The 13,238-nt window shown below is 44.7% G+C and overlaps 1 protein-coding gene across 3 annotated transcripts in view; it reads left to right on the plus strand.

The window, feature by feature from the left end:
* Positions 1–1,620: 1,620 nt before the first annotated feature.
* STEAP3 (STEAP3 metalloreductase) overlaps positions 1,621–13,238 on the plus strand; it is a 73,023-nt gene continuing 61,405 nt past the window's right edge. Inside the window, exon 1 of one of the 3 annotated variants that reach the window (XM_043991802.1) lies at positions 1,621–2,006. In XM_043991802.1, coding sequence (XP_043847737.1) covers positions 1,874–2,006 — 133 coding nt within the window. In that variant the 5' untranslated portion in view covers positions 1,621–1,873. Of the gene's footprint in view, positions 2,007–11,372; positions 12,345–13,238 lie in introns of those variants that run through there. The other 2 variants (XM_043991803.1, XM_043991804.1) reach the window with 2 other exon arrangements.

Here is a 13,238-nt window from a genome sequence, read left to right on the forward strand (position 1 = left end):
GCATCTACATTTTCTAGTCCTACACCTAAAGCACGGATGTTGGGGATCTTTTTATACAATCAAGAGAATTGAAAAGGAAACTCAGAAAATTAAAAGAGAAAAAAGTTTGAAGAAAAACTTGGTCCAGTATTGACAGAAGTGAAAGAACCTGGAACAAATGGCACATCTTATCAGCTTGCATAGTCTTGTCCAGGTAAATAGTTTCTGTACTTGAAGATAGTTGTCTTCATCACCATCATCAACAAAATATATGAAGACTCTATTATTGTGCCAAGTCTATGAGGGGTAAGGATAAGATAAAGGCTCTGTCCATAGGGACTCTACATTTTGCTGTTGTCTTCCATGGGTGATAATACTGTGGACTAAGATGATCAAGAAGGCTTCAAGAAGTAGGCTTGGAACTTCAAGACTGAGGAGGATCAAATTAAAGGCAGATAAATTCAGTTAATGGAGTGGAAATTCCAAGCTAAACATTCACCAAGTGACCTTTTGCTCTTTATTTTTTTCACCTATTGATGGACTGGTGTAAATATTTGTCTGCTTGACATTTATAATTCTTATTCTTATCTTTTGAATTGGTCCTGTTCCTCTTCCCCAAAATATTTTTACCCACTCCTTTCTGCTCGCCTAAATTCTGCTCATTTTTCAGGGCCAAAGTCAAGACCCACTTTCTCCAAATAACCTTTTCAGATCGCTCCAGCCCATAGTACTTTGTGTGTGTGTCTCTGTTTCTCTCTGCCTTTGATTGTCTCTGTCTGTCTCTCTGTCTGTCTCTTTCTGTGTCTGTCTCTCCACCTGTCTCTCTGTCTCTCAGCCTCTATGTCTGTTTCTGTCTCTCTCTGTTTCTCTGTCTTTCTCTCTCTGTGTGTCTCTGTCTCTGTCTCTGTGTGTGTGTGTATCTCTCTTTCTTTCCTGAGTTCCTAGAACCTTTATTCTCTGCTCCATTCAGTGAATGGCTCAATTGGCATTTGGTATATATTATATCATAATTTCTCATGGGTATAGTTTTCATCTCTATGCAGACAACTTCCTTATCTTTATATCTAGCTCTAATCTGTGTATGAGTCTAATTTCATATTAAAAACTGCTTCATTTTATAGATGCAGAAATGGAAACCCAAAGAGGTTAAGTAATTGTCCAAGGTCACACAGTTAGTAAATAACATAGTAGAGATATGAACCTAGGTCCTCTGACTTTAGAACTTAGAGCTCTTTCTATTGTAGAATGCATGGATGATGGATGGATGAATGGATGGATGGATGGATGGATGGATGGATGGATGGATGGATGGATGGATGGATGGATGATAACAATAATAAGTACAAAAAAGTTTGAGAAGAGGAGAATCATTATAAGTTGGAATAGTTGGGAAAGGCTTTACTCCAGGAGGAAGTATTTGGGCTGAACTTTGAAGAATGAATAGCACTTGGACAAAAGTCCTATTCTGAGCTCCCAAATCTCACTGATGACCCTGGAGTTGAAACAATTGGGAAAAGGGAAGAGGGGAGGGAACAGATGTGGAGTCAAAATTCCAGTAAGCTTCTCTTTGGCTGCCCTCAGCTTTGCACAAGTCCTTATCTCCTTACCCCATGTATGTATTTACAGATGACCCCATGGACAGTGACACTGCTGCAAGTAACTTGTAAGGCTGCCAGCTATTCTGTTGTCTTTGCTACCCTGGGGTCAGGCAGAATCTAGCCACCCTCTGTCCAGGGAAACTGGAGCCCACAACCCTGTGTCCTTCCCTGGCTCCAAGGACTCCCACTGCTGTGCCTCAGCAGGGTTGTTTTGGGAATTAGACTTCCCACTGTCCCCTGACTCTTGCTTGAGTCAGCACAAGTGCCCTGTGAACTCAACACCTTTCGCCCTGGAGATGAAGTCAATGGGACCCCCTGATATGGCAAATGGATCCCAGCTGAGCCAAAAGTGCTGTCCCACTGGCAAGAATTGTGACAGCAATGGCGAAGTTCCTGAAGCTGACGGCTGCCCCTCTCAGCAGAAATCAGGTGACTAATGGTTAACATGGGTGGAAGGGTCTCAGTAGGAATTACTCTCCTCTCTGCTGTACTGGTGGGATAATGGAAGGAAGCCAAAGGTGACAATGAATGGGAGTCAGGGTTACTACTTTGCAGACCTTAGAGCTTTCTGTCAGTGCTAGCTATCAATTTAATTAGTGTTACTTGCTGCTAAACCTTTCTCATCATTTTCTTTTTCTTGCCACTACCATACAGTATCCAAGATAGAGCTTTCTTTCCACCACCCCCCCATCCCTCACCCCCATTCTCCATCTCTTTAAGAAAAAGATGTTCAGAAAGCCTGCACAGATTTGGCAAAGGTGGTGAATAGGCCTACTCTGGCTATGAAGGAGGGACAAAGTTTGGCCAAAAGAAAAAATATGCCATTGCATATTCTATAACAGGTTACCAGTGCAGTATGGGTTAAAGATATCAGCATTTGTCCAGTTCTAGAATATAGTCCAGTTCTTTGGTTCAAATTTTTTATCTTATATTAGGTTTATTCTCTCACAAGTCACCCTTTTATATTCAGCCCACTTGACTTACATTATCAAGCTACCAGGGCAAGTCATTTGACCTCTACGGGACTCAGTTTCTTTATCTATAAATAATAATGGGAGCTTTCCTGTGATCACAACCTTTTAGTCAGGTATTTAGGTTGCCAATCCTAAAGATTAGGGTAAAAGGTCCAGGAGGTTAAGGATCACTCTCTAAATTTAATTTTACTTTACTCTTGTCTAGTTATCCCTGGGCTTTGTTCCCAGGGGTAGGGGAATTATCCAACCTAGAGCAAACCTAGTCATCCATTTCTGGGGGTGGAACCAAATCCAACACCCCTCTTCTTTCCTTTTTACTTTACTCCTCACCTTAACTTTGTTATCTGTCTACTCCACAGGCAACCTGTCATGTACTTCTATTAATAACTGGTGTTATCACTCCCTAACTCCTCCAAAAATATCCTAGCCATAGCTGCCCCTTTGGCCTAAATCTTTTGGGGTTGCCAACTATAGTGTGAGAGGTATCTGGGGAGCACAAGACTGGTGGAGAGGGACATAGAACCTCTTTGTCTGGGCTGGAAGTAATCACTCTTCTTCCAGGTTTCTCTGGTGTTCACCATGATTAATGGAGTAGCTAGGCTATGTCTCCATGTAGAACTCAACTGTTCTGTCAAGTAAAACTTGGTCTTTTTTTTTTGCAGGGCAATTGGGGTTAAGTGACTTGCCCAGGGTCACACAGCTAGTAAATGTCAAGTGTCTGAGGCTGGATTTGAACTCAGGTCCTCCTGAATCCAGGGCTGGTGCTCTATCCACTGTGCCACCTACCTGCCCCCAAAACTTGGTCTTATAATTATTCTCTGCTCCTACTCCCCCAGGTCCTACTTTTATTCTTTAGGAGGAAGAAACCATAGAATAATGGGGTGGGGGCAGATAGAGAAGGATTTATTCCCCCTCCCTCATATCCTCCCTTCCAGGGGCCAAAGTGAAATTACTCTCAGCTCCTACCTTTCCCCAGTCTAATGCAATCAAACTTATGATACCAAAAAATATATACATTTCTCTAGAAATGGGTTTTCTGACTCTGTAGCCATTGGGTAAAGCTAAGAGAAAGAGTTTCCATTATATTTTATTTGAGATTTACAACAACCCTATGAGGTAGGTACTATAAGTATCTCCATTTCATAGACATGGAACTGTGGCTCAAAGAGGTTAGGTTATTTGCCCATGGTCACACAGATGGGATATGTCTGAAGTGGGATCTGAACCCAGGTCATCCTAATTCTAGGTTAAGTATCCTCATTCCACCACAATGACAGGATTGGACTAAAGTAACTTCCAGTTGTAACATTCTACTTGTTATGATCTTTGCCCATGTTCTGTGTTTTTCCCCTTTTTGCCTCCTGTCAAATCAAGGATGTCCTTTAACCCTGGCCACCACCAGAACCTGTGCCAAACATACTAGTTCTCTGAATATAACCAATTTTCCTTGAACTTTAGTCTCTATCAAATCAAACTCTACCACACCCTAAGGTATCCTTTTCAACTCTGCATTTCTACTTTAAAAACAAATCTGTGGGGGCAACTAGGTGGCGCAGTAGATAAAGCATGGGCCCTGGATTCAGGAGGGCCCGAGTTCATATCCGGCCTCAGACACTTCACACTGGCTGTGGTGACCCTGGGTAAGTCACTTGACCCCCATTGCCCCGCCCCCCCAAATCTGTTCTAGTTAGGCATCTTATTCTGCACAGCACATTTTAAGAAGCACCTTAGCAATTTATAGCTCAAGAGGGCAGCTAGGTGGTACAGTGGATAAAGCACCAGCCCTGGATTCAGGAGGACCTGAGTTCAAATTTGGCCTCAGACACTTGACACTTACTAGCAGTGTGACCCTGGGCAAGTCACTTAACCCTCACTGCCCCACAGAAAGAAAGAAAGGAAGGAAGGAAGGAAGGAAGGAAGGAAGAAAATTATAGCTCAGCCAAAGGAGGGTAACTGCTGATAATAAGGGGACTAGAGGTCATGCCACACAATGTTTGGTTGAAGGAACTTGATGTGTGTAACCTGGAAAAGAGAATACTGGAGGAGGGAGAGAGGGAATGTGTTGTCTTCAAGTATTTAAAGGGCTGTCAGGTGGAAGAGGGATTAATTAAATGTAATGTGCTTGACCACAGAGAATAGAACTTGGAGCAATAGGTGAAAGTTATAGGGAGGGAGATTTCAGGTTGCTATAAGGAAGAACTTTCTAATATAATGATCATAGGGATCACAGATTTGGAACTGGATGAGATCCTTCCTGTTGTTATCCAGTCGTGGCCAACCCTTCTGTGACCCCATTTGGAGTTTTCTTGGCAAAGATGCTGGAGTGGTTTGTCATTTCCTTCTCCGATTCATTTCATAGATGAAGAACTAAGGCAAACAGGGTTAAGTGACTTGCCTAGGGTCACACAGCTAATAAGTGTCTGAGGCCAGATTTGAAGTCAGGAAAATGAGTCTTCCTGACTCCAGATGGGGCATTCTCCATTGTACCACCTCGAATTCTTGGAAGAGATCCTACAGATCATCTACTAGAACAGATGAAGAAACAGAGGCCCAGAGAGCTTAAATGATTTTTCCAAGTGGCAGAATTACCACTTGAACCCAGACTCCCTAGATTAAATCAGATTCTTTCCATTCCTCTGTGCTATATATACAGACATATATGTGTGTGCATGTATACATACATACATATATATATGTGTGTGTGTGTGTGTGTGTGTGTGTGTGTGCTAGATGATCTCTCAAGAATATTCCAGCACTAGGATTCTGTTGATGAGTCTATTATTTGTGTGACCCTAATCTCACCTTATACAAGCTCTTTGGAGGTCTAGTTCATTTTCCTGTTTTCCATAGCAAATAATGATGTGCTTCGCATACAGTAGGTCTTCAAAAAGTTTTTGCTCAATGAATGAATGAATGAATGGGGGGTGGCAATCTTATCAGAGAGAGAGAGAGAGAGAGAGAGAGAGAGAGAGAGCGAGCATGTGATCAAACCCTTCACAGTCTCCTCTGTATCTTTCATTAGAAGACAATATAGGGGCAGCTAGGTGGCACAGTGGACAGAGCACCAGCCCTGGAGTCAGGAGTACCTGAGTTCAAATCCGGCTTCAGACACTTGTTACTTACTAGCTGTGTGACCCTGGGCAAGTCACTTAACCCCAATTGCCTCACTAAAAAAAAAAAAAGGGGGGGGGGGACAGCTAGGTGGTACAGTGGATAAAGCACTGGCCTTGGATTCAGGAGGACCTGAGTTCAAATCCAGCCTCAGACACTTGACACTTAACTAGCTGTGTGACTCTGGGCAAGTCACTTAACCCTCATTGCCCTGAAAAAAACAAAAAAACAAAGACAATATAGAATGCCGCCCCCCCCCTTTTAGATGAGCACTAAAATGGAGTAGGACAGGGCTGAATAGGTGGGAATATAAATGAATGAGAAGACCGCTGAGACCTTAACTTCTAGGCTGGTTGACAGTTGAGGACACAGTAGCTGCTCCCTCTTTGTATGACCTTTCCCCCACTTTCAGTTCCTTTCCATTGCCAACCCCTCTTTAATCTCCTATTTTCTGGAGGTCAGTCATTCCCAACACTAGGAAAGTGGTCTGATGTACTAATTCACATTTGCTAAGAGATCTCGGGAGAGGGCAAAGCTTAGTCCAAAACTAATAGGGGAATGTCAGACTTTCTGACAGAATCCTCACACCATAACATATAGAAAACTACCTCTTCTGCCTCTACATAAGACCAGATCTGCCCAAAAGAATCAACAATAGCTACAAGTTTTAATTAGAGGTCCCAAGAAAAACTAACAAAGTCTGCACCACACCTCTCCAACCTAAGCACCAGAAATGTTCTCAGAATGCGCCATAATGTGTTTTTATATGAGTGTGTATGTGGGGGGGGGTGTAATTTTATCTGTACCCTCTGGCTTCATTCAATTAGAAAAATCTTTCCTTCCCACCCTCTCACATGGCCAAAGTAAGTTCACAAGTGGGTAGCTCCCTGAGCTTCTTTAGGCTCGTGCAGTATTACCATGTATATTCTACCAAAGAACAAAAGGAGAGGGGCCAGAAAAACAAAATGACTTTCCTAAGGTCACATAGCAAATTAGTAACAAAAGCAGGAATAAAGCCAAGGCCTTTTGGCTGCTGGCCGGTGATGGTAGATCATATTGCTTCTCCTTATTCTGTCCTTTTTAATTCTTAATTAAAGAATTTATTTTACATCCCTTAAAGTGGATCCTATGCCTCAGCTTATAAAAGTTAAGCCAATCTGAATAGTTAAAAATGAACATCACCCTCTTTCTACTGAGCCTAATATCTTTGGCCCACTAAAGGCAAACTGGCAATGATAATATCTTTTATATTCAATTCTTCTCAACAAAGGAGCTAGGTTCTATATGGGGAAAAATGACATCTCCATAGTCTGCTATCCTCAGAAACCTATACAGACTGCTCAGATGCCACCCACCTAATCCCATAGGAAAAGATAAAGGGGAAAAAAGCATTTCTATTTCAGGTCAATAAATCAAGCCAACAAATATTTACTGTAAACCTAGAATTGTGCTGGACACTGTAGGGGAAACAAGAGCTATTTTAAAAACATGGTTCCCTTTGATCAGGGAGACAAATTTAGTTGGGTGAGCACCTGGCTTTTCACAGATATTTGTTGAATGAATGACTGAATGAATGAATGAATTCAGGTGTGAATATATGCGTTAAGTAATTGATTGATTGGTTGATTGATTGATTGATTGAATATTGAGGGAAACCCAAAATAAGTACATGAAACAGCTAGAGAATGAAATAAGACAGTGTCACTAACTAGCACTGTCTAGGGATGAGTTACCTTCCCTTGCTGGGCCTGATTTTCCTCATCTATAAAGTGAGATGGTTGGAGTAGATGATTTAAAAAAAAATTGGTTTTATTGACCTTTTTTCTTTATATGTTGGTCCTTTTTTCTTTATATCATAGTTGTTTCTCAGACCCATTCCCTTAAAGCCTGCCTGTGACACAGAAAAACAGTGAATCACAAAATGAGAAACAGAAAGTTTGTCTAACAATGTACACAATAAACTTTCCTAGGGGTCCCCCACCCCTTTCCTGTATGGGAGGAGTTATGTTTCATTCTCTCCTCTCCATGGTTTTTCAGTTTTTCCATTATTCAGAGTTCAACTTTCCTGGTGACCATTAAACTAATTTGTATTGACATCTTTTTGCTATTTATATCATCCCCACCTCCCATCTTATCTCTCCCCCATCCAGAAAGCCATCCCTTATAACAAAGAATTTTTAAAATGAAGTAAGGAAAAAGAAGTTTAGCAAAATGAACACATTAACTAAGTCTGATTGGATATAGTAAGTTTCCCTCTCCACACCTCTTCAAAGAAGGGTAGGAGGGGTATATCCTTATCCTTCCTAGTGCTTGGGGCATCTAGATGGTGTAGTGAATAGAATGCTGAGCCTGGAGTCAGGAAGATGAGTCTGAGTTCCAAACTGGCCTCAGATATTTATTAGCTATGTAATCCTGGGCAAGTCATTTAACTCTGCTGGCCTCCGTTTGCTTATCTGTAATATGATCTGGAGAAGGAAATGGCAAAGGACCCCAGTATCTTGACCAAGAAAACCCCAAATAGGTTCACAACTGAACAATAGCATCCTAATACTCAGTTTCTCTTTTGTTTACATTGTTGTGGTAACTGGGCTTACCATTTCTATAGCTCTACTTCACTTTGTTCCAACTGTGTGAGCTTTTCATATAGACTGTTGTAGCCATTGTACATGTAGTTTTATTAGTTCTTATTCCTTTGCTTGGTGTGGACCAGGTGATCTTGAAGCTCCCTTCTTTTTTTTTTTTTTTTTTGTTTTTTTGGGGTTTTTTTTGCAGGGCAGTGGGGGTTAAGTGACTTGCCCAGGGTCACACAGCTATAAGTGTCAAGTGTCCAAGGCCAGATCTGAACTCAGGTACTCCTGAATCCAGGGCCGGTGCTTTATCCACTTCACCACCTAGCCGCCCCTTTGAAGCTCCCTTCTAACCCTGATACTCTATGATTCTAAGGGCTGGATTGTGTGGTATCAGTTCTAAGCCCTAGAGGAGGCCTCTGGGACTCCATTTCCTCATCTGTAAAAGAGGGACTTGTATTATGATGATATTTTCTAGTTCCCAATACTGTGATTGTTGTCAGCTGCAGAAATCAGGGATGGCTTCAAAGCTGGGCCTTGGATGATATAGAAGGGGCCACTCTTTATTCCCACCCTTGGCCTGGCAAATAGAACCAATCCCAGTCCTTGTGGAAGAGATAGTCTAGTACTAATAAGTGGCCTGCTGATTCTCAGGGATGTGAAGAAAGGCATGCATGCTCTCCTTTTCCATCCTTTTTTCCAGGATCACCTTTCCAACTGGTGTTCTGGTAACCAATTCTCTGAAAAACATAACATATTAATAGTTCAATTATTAAAATTTTCTCCATTGCTTTCTTAAATCTAGACAATCAATAAAACAATGAACCAAGCCCTGATTTGTAACTTTGGTCTTTTTCCAAGGTATAAAAAGTAACACTGAAAAAATCTAGCTCTCCCCATTTAGAACTGGCTCCAGCATATCCCCTGACCCCTACCCATCACTGGTCTATACCTTTTATTAGGCTCTTCTCAGTTTTTTCTTCCCCAGGCTCAACAGTCCACAATCCTTAGTGGATTGGGGTTGGGGGAGGTCAGGGGGCTCATTTTCCTAGACATTTACTATTTATTATCCCTTTGTTCTGAACTCTCTTCCTTCCCCACCCCAATTCCCACTAAAAGACTGGGCCTCACAAGGGATATGGTAAGTTGAGCACACGGAGAATATAACCTAAGGATCCACTCCCAGGCTTCATTTATTAATGATAGTGCAGAGCTGCTGACTCATGTTAAAGACAGGGAGAGAAAGCCAAGGAATTTTCATCAACATCAACAAACATTTAATCAGAGAATCCTAGAATCTGAGTTGGCAAAGCCCTTAGATAAGATCTAACCCAAACTCCATCCAATGGAGCACACCCCTCTACAAGATTTATCACAGCTCCTGCCAGGATACAGGGAACATTCTTTGTGGGGAGCACTGTGCTAGTAGCTGTGGAGGGCATGGCATCTGCTTGCCTTCTAAAGGCTTCCAATCTAGTTCAACAGGATTTAATGATACAGTATTAGGTAGCACAGGGCAAGTGACTACTGAGTGGTGTGGGCAGTAATTGCTACAAAAGATTAGGAGAAAAATATGGGCTGAGACAGTCAGGGCTTCTTGGAGGAGTTGAAACTTGAATTAGGCCTTGAAAGATAGATAGGATTGAAACAGCAGAGAATAAGGAGTAGAGCATTTGAGATGTGGAGAATGATGTGATCAAAGGTTCAGAGTTAGGAAATGGGGTTAATTCTGAGAATGAGAAGGCTGAAATAGTGGATTAGGAGAAGAGATAGAGGTGAAATTGGAGAGGTCCCTTCAGGGGTCTATGTGGGGGTCCCATACCTTTTTCTCTCCTCCCTTTTAAGTGACAACTCTCTTCCCCTGTGGAATGGAACAGAAGCCCAGAGGGGAACTTCTCCTTTGTCCTTTCTTGGGTGGGGAGTTGAGAACTTAAGACAATGTGAGTTATTGTACACTGCCCAGATACCTCAATTCCCTGAAATCAGGCTGATCTGGAGAGACCAACCTGCTTTGCTACACAACTTTCAAAATGTTCAGATAAAGGCTTTCTAGCTAAACTAGCTTATCTCCCTGACACAGGTTGACCTCCCATCTTATATGTGGGGTGTTTGGGGTTTTCTTTCTTGACTTAGCAAAAGAAGCTCATAGAATTCAAACAAGTAACCTAGGGTACTTTTCCCCCCAAGAGAAAAGTGCATTTAAAATCTGACAGGGGGAAGAGGGAAAAGGTCCTGATCTATGATCTTGTCAAAGTTAGGCAATTCTGGTGTGGAAACCTCCCATGCCAACACAGATGGCAACTCTTTTTCACCTTAGGTCTTAGAGAGAGGACACTGAAGGTCACATAGCTAGACAAAGGTAGGGTTTGAGTTGTGCCTCTGGGAATATTGCAAAAGAGCCTTGGATTCCTCGATGTCAGAGAGTTCTTTCACTGATGGAGATCACAGCCCTTCCATGCCTTTGCAAACACATTTTCATGAGTTTCTGTGGCCAAAAACACTAGTGTGATGACCAATCCTCCCGTGAGCCTCTTCAGACTTATTTAGGGTGGTTCTTGGAGGACACATCATTCATTCGTGGGCCTGTACTCAAAGCTCTCTAGACAGTTAGCACTTATATAGCATGAGCATAGGAATTTGGCATCAATGTAGGATTTTGGTGGAGAAGTGGATAATAATAACTAAAGCCAAGCCTGGGCCATATGTACCTGAGGTCTACTTCTACTCAGAGTTGTTGTTGGGTTTTTGTTTTGTTTTGTTTTGTTTTAGAGACAACCTCTTTCAGAATACCTAATTCATTTAAGGACATAAGAAGGGTCTGGGAACCCATGACTGGCCAGTAAGGAATAGCAAGGGAGAGGGTTCAACTCCTCTTTAGATGGACAGTACAGTGGAGATATTGAAAGGGTCTGGACCAGATTCCCTTCATTCCTGGTACCAAGGATTCTACGGAAAAAATCTAAAGAAAAGGGGGGGGGGGACAGTTTGCTCCAGGGAAAATTCTGGAATGGAGATATGAGGTTCCACCTTCAACCCTGAAAATTTTTTTTTTTTAGTGAGGCAATTGGGGTAAGTGACTTGCCCAGGGTCACACAGCTAGTAAGTGTTAAGTGTCTGAGGCCGGATTTGAACTCAGGTACTCCTGACTCCAGGGCTGGTGCTCTATCCACTGCGCCACCTAGCTGCCCCAACCCTGAAAAAATTTAAACTTGAAACACACGTGATTGTGTTACAGGCTCAGAACCAAAACTATCTTCTTCATCTGTAAAAGGCCTCAAACAGCCATTGCAAAACAGCCCCTCATAGCATCAACATCACAGAAGGGTAGCTGGAAGGGACCTTAGTTAGTGATCGTCTAAGCCAACCTTTTCATTTTCCAAATGAGGAAACTGAGGCTGGGGAAAGGGAAGTGAGTTTTCCAAGATTACAGGATGAGGTAGAGGCAGACTGATTCCAAGGCCCATGCTATTTCCAAGAGAAAAGGGAACCTCGCTCTTCCCCATCCCCATCCCCATCCCCATCTCCCCATCTCCCCATCCCCATCCCACACCTTTATGTGGAGTGGGGCCCTAAAAAATACGCCCGGTTCCTGATGCTTGGGCTCGTAGACACCCCCTCTCTAGTTCTCACTCTGCCAAAGGTGACCTCATCCCTGCTGTGTTAAAGAGCTCCCCTCTCTCGTGGTCCCTCCCCCCGCCCCCACCCCAGGCTTTAATCTTATTTTAGGAAAGGCAGGCTGCAACTAGGCCGGGCGGCCGACGAGGTTGTCGAACAGCGCCTCTGGCCCAGAGGAGCGAACAGGTGGGGCCGCACGCTCGCTCAGTCCGGCGCGACGCCCCCCACCCCCCAGGCGGGGCTGCTGGTGCCGAGGAGGTGGGCGCAGCTCCCAGCCCAGCCCGGTTCCTGGCGCACCCCGATTGCGGCGGGCGGGAGGTGGCCGATTTGGATAAGAGTGGGGCGGCCTCATCCCCGCCCCCCGCCCGCCCCCCTCTCCGCCCACTCACCGCACGGGGCGGGGAAGGCGGCGGCAGGAGGAGGAAGAGGAGGAGGAGCTGTCCGACACGCCGCAGACTTACAGCTACCGCCGCGCGGAGGGGCCCGGGCCGCAGGGAGAGGTGAGTGACACCCCGCGGCTGCTCCGGCTCCCCCGCGCCCGGGGCGCAGTCCAGACGGGCGTCCGTCCCCGCCGCGCCCCGCACCCCGTGCCATCGCACCCCCGTGCTTTGGCGGCCCAGAGGGTCGGTGCCGGGGGCCGGGGGATGAAGTGTTCAAAGAGACTGGGGAGGATGGCTGGGGAGGGGTCTACGAGCCCTCCCTCCCCCCAACCCGGCCTCTGTCCCCGCCTTCCCCTTCAGCTGAAACCACGTGCGCCCTACCGAAAGTAAGGGGTAGGGGGCGGGGTCTGGGTCTCCCTGGAAAGTGAGAAGCATTTGGAAAACTGGCATTTGACCTTAAGGATCCTGGAAGGGTATCAGAGTTCTCTAGTCTCTGAGATACCCCTCGGCTGCAGACGACTGAAAATCCTCGGACAGGACAGGGAAACCCAGGGTTCGTTGGGCCCGAGAGCCTTGCCCTAGTCCATTTTCTGGTGCTAATTCCCCACCCCTTAGCCAGGAACTGCAGCCCACCCTGGCTTGTGTATGTGTTGCGGGGGAGGGGCCTTCCCATCACGGATAGCCCTTCCAGCCCCGAGGCGCTGCAGGCTACTTGAGGAAGTGGTGGTGGTGGGGCCATCGCTGCCTAGTTATCTCCTTGCACAACTGTATGTTCAGCCCATGGCTGCTTTAGCAGACAAAGGTTTCGTTCCCACACCTTTCCCTGAAGTTTGGGAGGAAGGCACCCAGAGGGGAAGGCTGTTGACTTTGGCTTCCCAGTGGAGTTCGGGGCTTTGGAGGAAGGAGTTTCTTTTGAGGGCCTGTGGGGTGAGAGCCAACAAGGAAATACAGGCTCTTCCTGTCAGACACAAAGAAAACACTCTACCCACAAAAGTAGGGAGACCATACAACCTC

This window comes from Dromiciops gliroides, chromosome 3 (assembly GCF_019393635.1).
Source record: "Dromiciops gliroides isolate mDroGli1 chromosome 3, mDroGli1.pri, whole genome shotgun sequence".
Classification (NCBI taxonomy): domain Eukaryota; kingdom Metazoa; phylum Chordata; class Mammalia; order Microbiotheria; family Microbiotheriidae; genus Dromiciops; species Dromiciops gliroides.